Here is a 16,604-nt window from a genome sequence, read left to right on the forward strand (position 1 = left end):
GATGCTACTTGTATATCAAGACATCGCTTGTTTATCAAGTCAAATTTTATAAAAAAAATTAGCTTGTCTTGCAAAACACTCTCAATTTACTCTCAATCCAAGGTTTTACTGTAGTTACAAATGTGTGCAAACTAAAACCCTTGGTTTTAATGTGAACTGTTACCCCGTGTTTCCCCGAAAATAATCCCGGGTCTTATATTAATTTTGGCAACAAATAACACAGTAGGGCTTATTTTGGGGGTAGGTCTTAACATGTAATGTCCTATCTTCTCTCCCCCTCTCTCTCTCTCTCTCTGCCTGTTACGAATCCTCAGTGTGAACTGAGTTAAAATGCTTGTAAAATCCTATAATCCATAGTATTACAGTAGTATATAATGTACAATGTGTGTGTTTCTGTAATATAATTGTGCCAAATACTTTCGTTATGCACTTCTGTGACCCTCCGGAGCTCTCTTACCCGCATTTATATTACAGAAACACACACATTGTACATTATATACTACTGTAATAGAATGGATTGTAGGATTTTACAAGCATTTGAAACTAGGGCTTATTTTCGGGGTAGGGCTTATATTGCAGCCCTCCTGGAAAATAACGTTAGGTCTTATTTTCGGGGAAACACGGTAGGACAATTTGGTTTGCTGCAGACTGGCTGGTCAGTGAGCGGGGATTTTCTAGTTTGTTTTTATAATGCAATCTGATTGCACAATCTCTATTCTATTCTATTAAGATGCCCATAAATGTACAATATCTTTAGACTCATCGTCAACTCTGTAGCCCAAGGGCCTGTTTGATTGGATAATTGAAATGTAATGGGTTGTGGGGGTTTGTCCTTATATTACATGGTTTTGGTAAGTCTAGAGGAGATTGAATACGCTTGATGTCGCAAAGTTCCTGTTGCCCTAATTTTGTCTAGTCATTTCCCTGAAGGATTAGCGTGTTTTGATGCACTTTCTTCTGTTTTGCCAGAGCTCAGGGCGTTGAGACGAAACAATTAAACCCTCTTGCTCCATGTTCTCCACCCTCGTCTACAATTAGGCTTCTTCCCAACCTCCCATGTTGCAGTTGCCACACAAGTGGTGATGTAACCAGGAAACAGGTCCCCGGTGAATACTATACACAAACGTACATGGTTGCAGACAGCATCAGAGACCGCAATATTATAACGACAGAATATAGGACAAATTAATATAAATTACTGGGAATATTGGGGGAAGTGACAGCAAAAGGCCAGTGAATTCAGGATAAACCAGGACAGCCTAATGCTGCGTAATGCTGTTTTTTTCCAACGGAATTCCGCTTAAGCTTGACTTGCATACACACGTCACACAAAATTCCGTCAAGAACGCGGTGACGTACAACACTATGACGAGCCGAGAAAAATGAAGTTTAATGCTTCCGAGCATGCGTCGACTTGATTCCGAGCATGCATGGTTTTTGGTGCTTCGGAATTGCATACAGACGAACGGATTTTCAGATAGAAATTTTTTCTGTCAGAAGAATAGAGAACCTGCTCTCTATCTAAGTTCCTTTGGAAATTCCGACAGAAAAAGTCAGATGGGGCATACACACGGTCTGAATATCCGACGTAAAGCTCCCATCGGACGTTTTCCATCGGAAATTCCAACCGTGTGTATACGGCATAACTGAACCTTTAAACCCCAGAGGAACCCATGAAATATTATCCAGGTCTTAGGAAACCTCAGATGAAAAATGTTATAGCTCACAGGACAGGAACAGTAAATTATTGATATAATAGTATAAAAGAATAAAGAATGTGACATACTTAGAGCATTTAATACCCAAAGTGGATCATTTTTATCACCGCTCTTCTCTACATGGTAAAATAATTTGCAGTACAAAATTATAATAGAAAATTATATTGACCAGAAAAGAAATGCCGACAGACACCCTTACAATGGTGGTCAGTAAAGGGTCTCCTTGCATTGGTGGTCAGTTAAGGGTCTCCTTGCATTGGTGGTCAGTTAAAGGTCTCCTTGCATTGGTGGTCAGTTAAGGGTCTCCTTGCATTGGTGGTCAGTTAAGGGTCTCCTTGCATTGGTGGTCAGTTAAGGGTCTCCTTGCATTGTGTTACGGAACCATGAACCAGACGTACAACAAGAGATAAGTGAAAATAAGAAGGCTTTATTGAAAATCAAGCTGTAAAGCAAAAGTCCAACGGATGGTGAAACCAGAGGTCAGGAACCAGAAGAGTAGTCAGACGAAGCCAGGATCAGGAACCAGCAGGGAAGTCAGACGAAGCCAGGATCAGGAACCAGCAGAGAAGTCAGACGAAGCCAGGATCGGAACCAGAAGCAGCAGCAGTCTTAGAAGCATGTGCACACAGGAGGACCAAGCAAGGAACTGAAGTCACAGACCTCCTATATATGTGAGCCAGGTATCCAGCTCCTCCCAGTGGGAAGGAGGAGCCGCAGGGTGGGAGGCTACAAGAGACCTAGAAACCAAGATGGCCGCCAGCACATGTCAAACGAAGGAGACAGGAGAGAGGTAAGACCATGACAGTACCTCCCCCTCAAGGGCCCCTCCTCCGCGGTGCAAAAAACGGTTTCTGAGGGAAGCGTGCGTGGAAGGCTCGGAGCAAGGCAGGAGCATGGACATCTGCGGAGGGAACCCAGGAACGCTCCTCAGGACCATAACCACGCCAGTGGACCAAAAACTGCACCCGACCGCGAACCAGGCGTGAGTCCAGGATATTGCTCACCTCATACTCCTCGTGATTGCCCACTTGGACCGGACGAGGCCGAGGAACCGAGGAAGTGAAGCGATTGCACACCAGTGGCTTCAACAGGGAGACATGAAACACGTTGGAGATCCGCATGCTAGGTGGAAGCGCAAGGGCATAGGCTACCGGGTTTACCCTGCGAAGCACTCGGAAGGGACCAACAAAGCGAGGAGCCAGCTTGGGAGTGGGCACTCGAAGGTTGAGGTTGCGGGTGGACAACCATACACGGTCTCCGACCTGGTAGGAAGGAGCAGGCGCTCGTCTGCGATCAGCCTGGAGTTTCTGGCGCTGCGCAGAGACCTCAAGGGACCTCTGGATCTGTACCCAAGAAGCACGTAGAGCAGAAAGGTGATCCTCCACAGCCGGAATATCCTGGGGAGAGAATGCCTCCGGTAACACGGCAGGTTGGAACCCATAATTGGCCATGAAGGGAGACGTCCCAGAGGAAGAGTTCACAGCCGTGTTCCTGGCAAACTCAGCCCAAGGCAGGAGGTCAACCCAATTGTCCTGGTGATCGGAGACATAGCAACGAAGGAATTGCTCCAAGGCCTGATTGGATCGTTCTGCGGCCCCATTGGACTGAGGGTGGTAGGCCGAGGAGAAGGAGAGATGAATCCCCAACTGGGAGCAAAAGGCGCGCCAGAACCTGGACACAAACTGACTCCCCCGATCCGACACTATCTCTTTGGGCAAACCGTGCAACCGGAAGACCTCCCGGGCAAAAATCGTGGCCAACTCTTGTGCAGAGGGTAACTTCTTGAGAGGAACACAGTGGCACATTTTGGAAAACCGATCCACAATCATGAGAATGACCGTATGGCCTCGGGATGCAGGGAGGTCCACAATGAAATCCATCCCCAGGTGTGACCATGGGCGCTCCCCGGTGGCTATGGGTTGCAGCAGGCCCAACGGAAGGTGCCGAGGGGACTTACTTTGGGCACAAACAGAGCATGCCGCTACATATGCGGCGATGTCGGAACGTAGGGAAGGCCACCAGAACAGACGTGAAACAGCCCAGGACAGCTGATTCTTACCAGGATGCCCCGCGGTCTTGGAGTTATGGTAGGTTCGCAACAACCGAGTGCGCAACTCCTCAGGCACAAAACATCTGCCGTTGGGTGTCCCAGAGGGAGCACCAGACTGAGCCGCCAAAATCTGCACACCAAGGGGAGAGGTCAGGCTGGTGCGAATGGCGGCCAGGATCTGATTCGGAGGTATGACCGAAGTCGGTATAGATTCCTCCCTGGACAGCTCGGAGTACTGCCGTGATAAGGCATCCGCCCTGATGTTCTTGGAACCAGGTAGGTAGGAGACCACGTAATTAAAACGTGACAAGAACAGAGCCCATCTGGCCTGACGTGGTGTCAATCTCTTGGCCTCAGAAAGGTAGGTCAGATTCTTGTGGTCCGTCAGGATGAGAACCGGAACCACCGAGCCCTCGAGCAAGTGCCTCCACTCTTTGAGAGCCTGCACTATGGCCAATAACTCCCTGTCACCAATCTGATAGTTGCACTCCGCGGATGACAGTTTCCGGGAGTAAAACCCACAAGGAAGCAGCGGACCCTCTGGTGTCCTACGCTGAGACAGAAGGGCGCCTACTCCCGTCTCGGACGCGTCCACCTCGAGGACAAAGGGCAACCCAGGGTTGGGATGAGACAGAATCGGAGCTGACACAAAGGCGGATTTTAGGGCCTCAAAAGCCCGGATGGCCTCGAGCGGCCAGACCTGGGAATTACTGCCCTTCCTGGTCAGATCCGTGAGAGGCTTGGCCAGCATGGAGAAGTCCCTGATGAACTTCCGATAATAATTGGCGAAGCCCAAAAAACGCTGCAAGGAACGAAGACCACTGGGCTGAGGCCACTGTAAGACAGCCGAAACCTTCTCAGGATCCATGGAGAACCCCTCAGCGGAAATGATGTAACCTAGGAAGGTTACCTGGGATCGGTGAAATTCGCATTTCTCAAGCTTACCGAACAGCTTGTTCTCTCGTAACCGTTGCAACACTCGTTTGACATCCAGAATGTGGGCCTCCCTGGATTCAGAATATACCAAGATGTCATCCAAATAGACCACCACACACTGCTGCAACAGGTCACGGAAAACATCGTTGATGAATTCCTGAAAGACTGCGGGCGCATTGCACAACCCAAAGGGCATAACCAAGGATTCATAATGACCGGTCCTGGTGTTAAAGGCGGTCTTCCACTCATCGCCCGCCTTGATCCTTACCAGGTTATATGCCGCCCTCAGGTCGAGTTTGGTAAAGACCGTGGCCCCTTTAAGGCGATCGAACAGCTCGGAAATCAAGGGTATCGGGTAAGCGTTCTTGATCGTGATGCGATTGAGACCCCTGTAATCGATGCAAGGCCTCAACTCACCGCCCTTCTTTTTCACAAAGAAAAATCCAGCCCCTGCCGGGGACGAGGATTTGCGAATGTGACCACGGGACAGCGCCTCCATCACGTACTCCTCCATGGCCTCATTCTCCGCAACCGACAGTGGATAGACCTTGCCGCGAGGAGGAACGGCACCAGGTTGTAACTCAATGGCACAATCATATGGGCGGTGCGGAGGTAGGGCAACTGCGCGTACCTTATCGAATACATCCCGGTACTGCTCGTATTCAGGAGGCAACAGAGAGTCCGAGGAAGTACACAGCAACTTGACAGGCCCATGGATGCACTTAGCCCCACACTGTGGTGACCATGAGAGGATCTCGGCCGATCTCCAGTCAAAAGTCGGATTATGCTTCTGGAGCCAGGGGTACCCCAAGACCACCGAGTAGTGTGGAGACGAAATAACTTGGAAGCAGACCGACTCTCTGTGAGCGGCACCAATGGCTACCCCCACTGGAAGGGTCTCATGAGTCACGTGTGACGGTTGGAGGGGTCTGCCGTCTATCGCCTCTAGAGCCAGCGGGGAACCTCGAGCCTGTAGAGGAATGGAATTGGCGGCAGCGAACTCACTATCAATGAAAAAACCACCAGCACCAGAGTCCACCAACGCCTGGGTCGTCACCGAGCCCCCGACCCAGGAGAGGACAACAGTGATCAGTGGTTTATCAACACGGGAAACCGGGGACGAGGAGACTCCACCCAAGATCTGCCCCCGACAGGATCTCAGGTGCGAGCGTTTCCCGGACGGTTCGGACATGCCAACCGAAAATGCCCATCGAGACCACAGTACATGCATCGGCCCTCGCGTCTCCGGAGTACCCTCTCCCCCTCGGACAAGCGAGCAAACCCCAGCTGCGAGGGTTCACCCCCAGACAAGTCAACCCCAGGAGGCGTGGGAGGAGAGGGAGGCACGGGTGGGACAGCAAACTTAGGCGCCAAACTGTTAGGAGACCTCCGCAGGCACTCCTTAAAGGAAGGTCTCTCCCTGAGTCTGGTGTCAATCAAAATCAGGAAAGAAATAAGAGCCTCGAGCTCCACTGGTAGGTCCTTAGCTGCAACCTCATCCTTCAAGGCATCCGAGAGACCATGAGAGAAAGCAGCGACCAGGGCCTCATTATTCCAACCTACCTCTGCTGCCAGGGTACGAAACTCAATGGCGTATTCGGCTACGGATCGTGAACCCTGTCTGACGGACATAAGGAGCTTCGCAGCAGAGGCGGCGCGAGCCGGCACATCGAATACCTTCCGAAGAGAAGCAACAAAACCGGAAAACTCGGCAACCACCGGATTGTTGTTCTCCCATAAAGGACTGGCCCAGGACAAGGCCTTGTCAGAGAGCAGCGAGATCAAGAACCCCACCTTTGATCTCTCAGTGGGAAAGGCATGTGGCAGCAACTCGAAATAAATGCCCACTTGGTTAAGGAAACCTCGGCACTGAGTTGGCTCTCCCCCAAATCGCTGTGGAAGGGGGGCAGAACCGGACATACCCCGAAACACCGCAGGCGCAACATCAGGTGTCGGGGTAGACTCTGGCGCAACAACCGGAGCGGCAGTAGGAGCGGGCCCAGGAGCGACAACCGACCCATCGGCAACAGGAGCGACATGAACCGTGCGTTCAAGCAGGGTTTGCAACGCCACGGCGAACTGACCCAACAGGGACTCCAGCTGATCAAGTCTGGCAACCAGCGTGGGTAGCGAGGATGGCTCTGTACCGTCAAAATTCATGGCTTGGTCCTAATGTTACGGAACCATGAACCAGACGTACAACAAGAGATAAGTGAAAATAAGAAGGCTTTATTGAAAATCAAGCTGTAAAGCAAAAGTCCAACGGATGGTGAAACCAGAGGTCAGGAACCAGAAGAGTAGTCAGACGAAGCCAGGATCAGGAACCAGCAGGGAAGTCAGACGAAGCCAGGATCAGGAACCAGCAGAGAAGTCAGACGAAGCCAGGATCGGAACCAGAAGCAGCAGCAGTCTTAGAAGCATGTGCACACAGGAGGACCAAGCAAGGAACTGAAGTCACAGACCTCCTATATATGTGAGCCAGGTATCCAGCTCCTCCCAGTGGGAAGGAGGAGCCGCAGGGTGGGAGGCTACAAGAGACCTAGAAACCAAGATGGCCGCCAGCACATGTCAAACGAAGGAGACAGGAGAGAGGTAAGACCATGACACATTGGTTGTCAGTTAAAGGTCTCCTTGCATTGGTGGTCAGTTAAGGGTCTCCTTGCATTGGTGGTCAGTTAAAGGTCTCCTTGCATTGGTTGTCAGTTAAGGGTCTACTTGCATTGGTGGCCAAAAAAGAGTCTCCTTGCACTGATGGCCAGTAAAGGGTCTCCTTGCATATGTGGTCAGTTAAGGGTCTCCTTGCATTGGTGGCCAATAAAGAGTCTCCTTGCACTGGTGGCCAGTAAAGGGTCTCCTTGCATTGGTGGTCAGTAAAGGGTCTCCTTGCATTGGTGGTCAGTTAAGGGTCTCCTTGCATTGGTGGCCAATAAAGAGTCTCTTTGCACTGGTGGCCAGTAAACGGTTTCCTTGCATTGGTGGTCAGTTAAGGGTCTCCTTGCATTGGTGGTCAGTTAAGGGTCTCGTTGCATTGGTGGCCAGTAAAGGGTCTCCTTGCATTGGTGGTAAGTTAAGAGTCTCATTACAATGGTGGTCATTAAAGGTTTTCCTAATATTAGTGATCAGTAAAGGGTCTCCTTGCATTGTTGGTCAGTTAATCGTCTCCTTACATTGGTTGTCATTAAATGGTCTCCTTACCGTAAAGGTCAGTAAATGTCTCCTTAAATTGTTGATCAGTAAAGGATCTCCTTACATTGGTGGTGGATCTCCTTATCATTGGTGGTTACTTAAGTGTCCCCCTTACATTAGCGGTGGGTCCCCTTACATTGATGGTTAGTTAACGAGTCCCCTAACATTGGTGGAGAGTTAAGGGTCCCCCTTTCATTGGTGGAGAGTTAGGGGTCCCCTTTCATTGGTGGAGAGTTAGGGGTCTCTTTTTCATTGGTGGAGAGTTAGGGGTCCCCCTTACATTGGTGGTCAGTTAAGAATCTTTTTTTTTTCATTGTTGGTCAGTGGAAGAGGTGCTCCATTACATTGGTGCACAGAGGAGAAAGAACTTTGTACGTTGATGTTCAGTGAAGGGTCCCAACATTGGTGGTCAATGGAGAAGTACCTTCTTACATTATGGTCAGCAAGAGGATTAATGCCCCTTACACTGAAGGTCAGTTGAAAGAATGCACCATTTCATTGGGTGTTAGGGGGGGTAGAATGTCCAATGAGGTGAGCTAAAAAGAGCACTGGTGTCATGTCTCTGCTAAGTGGTGTTAGCTTAATAACTATGTAGGCGCCATTAGATGAAACCCCTAGTGAGCTCTGGAAGACCCTTAGACCACTTTCACACTGAGGCGGTTTTCAGGCATTTTAGCACTGGAAATAGCCTCTGAAAAGAGCATGAAAAGCACCTCCCATTCTTTGCAATGGGTCTTTTTGTGTTATTTTAGGGGCAAGTTGTCACGTGACCTTAAAAGAAACTACCTGCTAGCGCCTGAAAACCGGCGCAAAAGCGCAGCTAAAATGAGTACGGAAAAAACGACTGGCGCTTTTTCGCTGTTTTAATGGCGCTCTGGTCTGAAAGGGGTCTTAGGGTTCACAGCACCCTGGTTGAGAATGGCTAATTTAGGTGAACAAATTGAAAACATTCAGTGGCAGATTCATTGTACTATGGGCTCAAGACTGTGCCCAATGCATGGGCCTCCTACCAGTTTAATGGGATCGTGAGTAAATATCTATATACACAGGCATCTGTGCTCGGTTGTTTCTGACATGCTTTGTGAAACACGCCATCTGGTAATTTGCTCTTCTGGAACTCCCTGTTTCTTAACAGTCCCAAATTCCCAACTCCGCCCACCTGAAAACATACAGGCTGCATCCATCATAATACCCTCAATTTATCAAATTTTGCATGCCTCGGAAGCACCCCATTCTAATTATATAAGCACCCAATCACTCAAAAAGAAATTAATTGTAGTCCCGGTATAAACCTAGCACTGAATTATATAAAAATAGTATCAAGGTAGATTGACTGGATTTTCTGACATTAGTACAGCTGCAATGTTCCCAGTACAGCTCTGGCATTTAAAAGACTGTTTCTTTATTCTGAGTTGCCATTTCATTGTATTATTATATCTTTCTTGTCCTTTGGTAGGATCTCTTTCAAAGACTGCAGTCCTGCCATTGTCTGGGAAGCATTTGGTCGCAACGTGACAAAAAGGAGAACAAGCACGTGGCCCCCAGTATTAGAGCTACAGTTGCCCAATTTAATGCAGTGACAGCGTGTGTGACGGCATCCGTCCTGAGCGACATTCAGCTGAAACCCCAAGTGAGGGCAAAAGTGCTGGAGAAATGGATTTCTATAGCCCAGGTGTGTAGTATGTCTATCCAACTAGAGGGTGATACAGAAAGAAGGAGCTATGTGACAGAGTCTGTGCCTCCTACCTACCACAGGGTGGCACCACCCAGGAGGAGCTATGTGACACAGAGTCTGTCCCTCCTACCACAGGGTGGCACCACCCAGGACGAGCTATGTGACATGGAGTCTGTCCCTCCCACCACAGGATGTCACAGACAGGAGGAGCTATGTGACATGGAGTCTGACCCTCCTACCACAGGGTGACACCACCCAGGAGGAGCTATGTGACATGGAGTCTGACCCTCCTACCACAGGGTGACACAACCCCAGAGGAGCTATGTGATATGGAGTCTGACGCTCCTACCACATGGTGACACCACCCAGAAGGAGCTATGTGACATGGAGTCTGTCCCTCCCACCACAGGATGACACAGACAGGAGGAGCTATGTGACATGGAGTCTGACCCTCCTACCACAGGGTGACACCACCCAAGAGAAGCTATGTGACATAGAGTGTGTCCCTCCCACTACAGGGTGATACCACCCAGGAGGAGCTCTGCGATATAGGGTATGTCCGTCCCATTACAGGGTGACATGGACAGGAGGAGCTATGTGACATGGAGTCTGTCCCTTTTACCACAGGGTGACATGGACAGGAGGAGCTATGTGACATGGAGTCTGTCCATTTCACCACATGGTGACACAGACAGGAGGAGCTATGTGACAAGAACTCTGTCCCTCTCACTATAGGGTGACACACACAGGAGGAACTATGTGACATGGAGTGTGTTCCTCCCATCACAGGTTGACACCGCCCATGAGGAGCTATGTGACATGGGGTATGTCCTTCCCATTACAGGGTGACACAGACAGGAGAAGCTATGTGACATGAAGTGTGACCCTCCTACCATAGGGTGACACCACCCAGGATGAACTATGTGACATGGGGTATGCCCTTCCCATTTCAGGGTGACATGGACAGAAGGAGCTATGTGACATGGGGTTTGTCCCTCCCACTAAAGCAGTGACCTTAACCAGATGTTCTTCTGCCCCAGTACTGCAGGTTTTTGCGGAACTTCTCCTCTCTCCGAGCCATTCTATCTGCTCTTCAGTCAAATTCCATCTATCGGCTAAAGAGGACATGGGCCGCAGTCAGCAGGTAAATGACATTGGGCCACATACTTGACAACTGTCCATATCAAACATGAGATGTCCAAATCAAACACCTTACTAAAGAATATACCCTGCACACCTAAAACTGTACATCCTGTCTTCCCAGGGACAACCTAAACATCTTCCACAAGTTATCCGCCATCTTCTCAGATGAAAATAACCATGAGATGAGCCGTGAAATCCTGACAAAGGTATATAAGGCATCCTTCGTATACTAACGGCATGCCCTTAAGGGTGCTTCCAGCCAGTGCCAGTGCCATTGAATTCAAACCAAGAAAAAAATTGTCAAGATTATGGGTGTTTCATCATGGGTGGTATCATATGGTGCTGACTATAACCGTGGCTCAACCGCCTGCTTGTAGCACCCCCTGACCGCATATCTGAACTAGCCCTTAGGTAACACAGTAGTGTGTTGTTGTGAGTTGCATTGCCAAAAAAGGGTCCTTTATGATTTTTACCATGATATGGTGCATTGGCCTAAATGCAATGCATGTTAACGTGAAACAACAGAAAGAACTGCTTTCTCACAGCAGTTGCTGAGAAAAGTTACAAATTGCATTGTCTAAGGTGCATTGTGAGTCTTGACCTTCACTCTAGTGATGCAGTGTCCAGCTACCTGCAGGCCGCTGACATCATCCGCCAGTCTTCTTCCGGCTTCCAATGTTTGGCTTTTTTTATTGGCCAGGCCGAGATGATGCCACTCCTGCACATGCACGGTAGTTCATTTATCTCACTGTGAACAGGCAGGTAAGGATACTTTAAAGTAGTTGTAAAGGCTCTAGGTTTTTGACCTTCATGCATTGTCAAAAACCTTCTGTGTGCAGCAGTGCGCCACCCCCCTAAAACTCACCTAAGCCCCATCTCAGTCCAGCAATGTGCATGAGAGCCTCGGGCTTTTCTAGGTCTCTCCCGCTTCATTGGCTGAGACAGCAACAGCAGTCATTGGCTCCCACTACTGTCAATCTCAGCCAATGAGAAGAGAGGGGTGGAGGGACAGAGCAGCGCTCCATGTGTGAATGGACACACGGAGCAGCGGCTCGGGTGTGAGTTTTCTTGGGTGCCCCCATAGCAAGCTGATTGTTATGGGGGCACTAGGCAGGAGGGAGGGGACTGGAGCGCCGACAGGAGACCTGAGAAGAAGAGGATCGAGGCTGCTCTGTGCAAAACCGCTGCACAAAGCAGGTAAGACAAAAAAGAACACACTTTGCAAGGGAACTTGCACTTTTCTATCGAATTTTCCCCAGAGCTTAGTGAATGTCTTAAAATGTCACTTTGCGAAGAATACCCAATGAAATGCAGGGGAAATTTAAAACAAATAAAGTTTTTGCTTGCAATTGATTAGATGATAGAAGTCAGCAGCGATTTTTTGCATTCACTAAGCTCTGGGGAAGATTTCCTTGCAAATTGCAACTTCCCTTTCAATGGGAACAGTCTGTTCCCCATAGTACCGTATATACTCGAGCATAAGCCGACCCGAATATAAGCCGAAGCACCTAATTTTACCACAAAAAAATGGGAAAACTTATTGGCTCGAGTATAAGCCTAGGGTGTCCATCTGCATGCCTCACTGTGCCTCACTTTGCCTCACTGTGTCCATGACTAGACTGATCTTTAACATGGGAGTCTATGGAAATTGGGCTACATGTGTGCTAAGTTTGGGGCCCAGGGGACCTACGACCGGCTGGTACCGGGTCCCCGGAGAAATTACCGTTTAACATGGGAGTCTATGGAAGGGATGCCCGGCTTTGAAAAATCAGTGCTCTCCGGCCGTAGGTCTCCTGGACAACAAACTTTGCACACTTGTAGAGGAAGAGTGGGGCTACATGTGTGCCAAGCCGGCCGGTACCGGGTCCCCAAAGTCTGGGAGATCAGGCACAAAAAGTTGACTCGCGTATAAGCCGGGGGAGGCATTTTCAGCACAAAAAAGTTTGCTGAAAAACTCGGCTTATACTCGAGTATATACGGTATGTTGCTACTGTATTAAAAAGTCTGCCTGTACACAATTTCTTTTATGTTCAAATGATAGTATACAGGCACAATACAGTGAGGGAAAAAATTATTTGACCCCCTGCTGATTTTGTACGTTTGCTCACTGACAAAGAAATGATCAGTCTATAATTTTAATGGTCGGTTTATTTTAACCGCGAGAGACAGAATAACAACAAAAATATCCAGGAGAAAATATCCAGAAGTTATAAATTGATTTGCATTTTAATGAGTGAAATAAGTATTTGATCCCTTCGCAAAACAGGACTTGGTACTTGGTGGCAAAACCCTTGTTGGCAATCACAGAGGTCAGACGTTTCTTGTAGTTGGCCACCAGGTTTGCACATCTCAGGAGGGATTTTGTCCCACTCCTCTTTGCAGATCCTCTCCAAGTCATTAAGGTTTTGAGGCTAACATTTGGTAACTCAAACCTTTAGCTCCCTCCACATATTTTCTATGGGATTAAGGTCTTGAGACTGGCTAGGCCACTCCAGGACCTTAATGTGCTTCTTCTTGAGCCACTTATTTGTTGCCTTGGCCGTGTGTTTTGGGTCATTGTCATGCTGGAAGACCCATCTTTGACCCATTTTCACTGCCCTGGCTGAGGGAAGGAGGTTCTCACCCAAGATTTGACGGTACATGGCCCCATCCATTGTCCCTTTGATGCAGTGAAGTTGTCCTGTCCCCTTAGCAGAAACCCCCCCCCCCCCCCAAAGCATAATGTTTCTATATCCATGTTTGACGGTGGGGATGATGTTCTTGAGGTCATAGGCAGCATTCCTCTTCCTCCAAACACAGCGAGTTGAGTTAATGCCAAAGAGCTTGATTTTTGTCTCATCTGACCAGGGCAGGACTTAGGGTGGTGGGGGCCCCTGGGCTTGAGTGTTGAAGGGGCCCCCTGGAGCCGAGAATTGGGGGGGATCGAAGTTGTTGAGCGGGGGGGGGGGCGAATTGAAGTTGTTGAGCGGGGGGGAGCGCATTAAAGTATTTTGCAGTTGTTGAGGGGGGGGGAGTGCCTCTCACCTGTGCCAACAGCCGGGGCCACAGACTGTCATTAGCCCGGCTGTCGGCTTTCTTCCCTTCAGCAGCCACAGTCCTCCACACACCACTCCGGTTCCTCCTGCTTCCGTGCTGCCTCCTCTTGCAGTGCGGGAAAATCCCTTTTGCGGGACTGCGGGAAGAAGCTGTCTGTGCGGGAAAGTCCCACAGAATCCGTGCGTGTTGGGAGGTATGCGCAGGGCCGCCATCAGGAATTTTGGGGCCCCTTGCACAGCTTAAGGCATGGGCCCCCTGAAGCAGAGAACCTAGGGGGGGTGGGGGTGCTGCCGCCTGAAATTGAGAAGCGTGGGGGCTGCCACAAATTGAGAAGCGGGGGGGCCTTTACAAAACAAAGAAGAAATAAAGAAGAAAACAAATATATATAAATATATGTAGCCACCCGGGGCCCTGGGGACCTCTGGGCCTTTTAATAAAAAGAAAAAATAAACCTCTGGGCCCTTTAATAATAAAAAAAAAAACATTTATAAAAAATACATAAAAAAAGGGAGGTTGCCAAACCCGGGGGCCCTGGGGACCTCTGGGCCCCTGGGAACCTCTGGGCCTTTTAATAAAAAATAAAAAAATAAACAAAAATAAAAAAATAAACATTTATAAAAAAAATAAAAAAAGGGGGGGTTGCCACATGGGGCTCTGGGGACCTCTGAGCCCTTTAATAAAAAAAAAAAAATATATATATAAAAAAAATGTAATTTTTTTTATAAAAAAATAAAAAAGGTGGGTTGCCATCCGGGGGCCCTGGAGACCCCTGGGCCCTTTAATAATAATAATAAAATATATATATATATATATATATATATATATATATATATATATATACATATATATATATTATATATATAAAAAAAACATTTTTTTACAAAAAATAAATAAAAAAAAGGGGGGTTGCCGTCCGGGGCCCTGGAGACCCCTGGGCCCTTTAATAATAATAATAAAATATATATATATATATATATATATATATATATATATATATATATATATATATATATATATATATATATATTATATATATAAAAATAAAAAATATATAAAAAAAAACATTTTTTTACAAAAAATAAATAAAAAAAAGGGGGGTTGCCGTCCGGGGCCCTGGGGGCCTCCGGGCCCCTGGGGACCTCCGGACCCCTAAAAATTTTTTTTTTTTTTTTAAAGGGGGCCCCCTATTGGGTGGGGCCCCTGGGCTTGAGCCCAGTCAAGGCCAATGGTAAGTCCGGCCCTGCATCTGACCACAACACTTTCACCCCGTTCTCCTCTGAATCATTCAGATGTTCATTAGCAAACTTCAGATGGACCTGTACATGTGCTTTCTTAAGCAGGGGGACCTTGCGGGCGCTGCAGGATTTCAGTCCTTCACAGCGTAGTGTGTTACCAATTGTTTTCTTGGTGACTATGGTCCCATCTGCCTTGAGATCATTGACATGATCAGTGGCACGTTTTTTTTGGGCTGGGTGGTGGGGTTGTGTGACCCACCTGACACACACACACACTGAACTACTTGACATACACTGACCTACCTGACGTACATACATTGACCTACATACACTGACCTACCTGACATACATACACTGACCTACCTGATGGCTGACATACACTGACCTACCTGACATACAGACACTGACCTACCTGCCATACACTGACCTACCTGACATATATACACAGACCTACCTGACCTATATACACTGACCTACATAAACTGACCAACATACACTGACCTACCTGACATACATACACTGACCTACCTGACATATGTACATACACTGACCTACATACACTGACCTACCTGACATACATACACTGACCTACCTGACATATGTACATACACTGACCTACATACACTGACCTACCTGACATACATACACTGACCTACCTGACATATGTACATACACTGACCTACATACACTGACCTACCTGACCAAGAGACAGACTTCATGTGGCCTGCAGCTGAGCCTATCTTCATTACAGTGGGCAGCCAAAGGAGGAGAGAAGAGCCAAGCGCCAAGTGGGGTTCTCATACTGATGTGGCGCAGCGGCATTTTAATTCCTGCCTTCTGGAGCTTTATCACGCCTATGATGGACGTCACACGTCCCACGGTCCCGGCAATGGACCAGTGGGATGTCCATCATAGGCGCTGCAGGCTCCAGAAGGCGGGACCTGCTATGTTACTCGGCCACACTTGGCCGCACTCGGTGGTGCTTAGCGGCACTCAGGATAAGATCGAACCCCACTCGGCGACGGCGCTCTGGGCTTACAATGCAACGGTTGTTGCCTGAGACCCGGGGGTTTTCGGCGACCCTTTCGGAGGTCCAGCCCCCCCTCCCAACGCCCCTGCATGGGAGCCAGAAATCTTGCTGATTGATAGGGAATCAAATAATTATTTCACTCATTAAAATGCAAATCAATTTATAACTTTTTATAAATGTGTTTTTTTGGATATTTTTGTTGTTATTCTGTCTCTCACTGTTATAAACCTACCATTACCATTATAGCCTGATCATTTTTTTGTCAGTAAGGTAGAAAATCAGCAGGGGATCAAATACTTTTTTCCCCTCACTGTATAAACACATGCTGGGTTGATTTACTAAAGGCAAATAGACTGTGCACTTTGCAAGTGCAGTTGCACTCATTGGCCCAGATTCTCAAAGGGCTTACGACGGCGCAACGCCATTTGCGCCGTCGTAAGTCCTAATCTGGGCCGTCGTATCTATGCGACTGATTCTTAGAATCAGTTACGCATAGATATCCATTAGATCTGACAGGCGTAAGGCTCTTACGCTGTCGGATCTTAAATGTAATTTTTTTTTTGTCGCCTCCGTCGTTTTCCCCGTCGTCGATGCA

At 48.2% G+C, this 16,604-nt stretch overlaps 1 protein-coding gene across 2 annotated transcripts in view; it reads left to right on the forward strand.

The window, feature by feature from the left end:
• Window positions 1-16,604, forward strand: part of RGL3 (ral guanine nucleotide dissociation stimulator like 3) — a 157,914-nt gene that overhangs the window by 97,632 nt on the left and 43,678 nt on the right. For both annotated transcript variants that reach the window (XM_040346529.1, XM_040346530.1), the window contains 3 exons: window positions 9,347-9,562; window positions 10,606-10,709; window positions 10,830-10,914. In XM_040346529.1, the coding sequence (XP_040202463.1) occupies window positions 9,347-9,562; window positions 10,606-10,709; window positions 10,830-10,914 (405 nt within the window). The remainder of the gene's footprint in view (window positions 1-9,346; window positions 9,563-10,605; window positions 10,710-10,829; window positions 10,915-16,604) is intronic.

This window comes from Rana temporaria, chromosome 3 (genome assembly GCF_905171775.1).
Source record: "Rana temporaria chromosome 3, aRanTem1.1, whole genome shotgun sequence".
Lineage (NCBI taxonomy): Eukaryota > Metazoa > Chordata > Amphibia > Anura > Ranidae > Rana > Rana temporaria.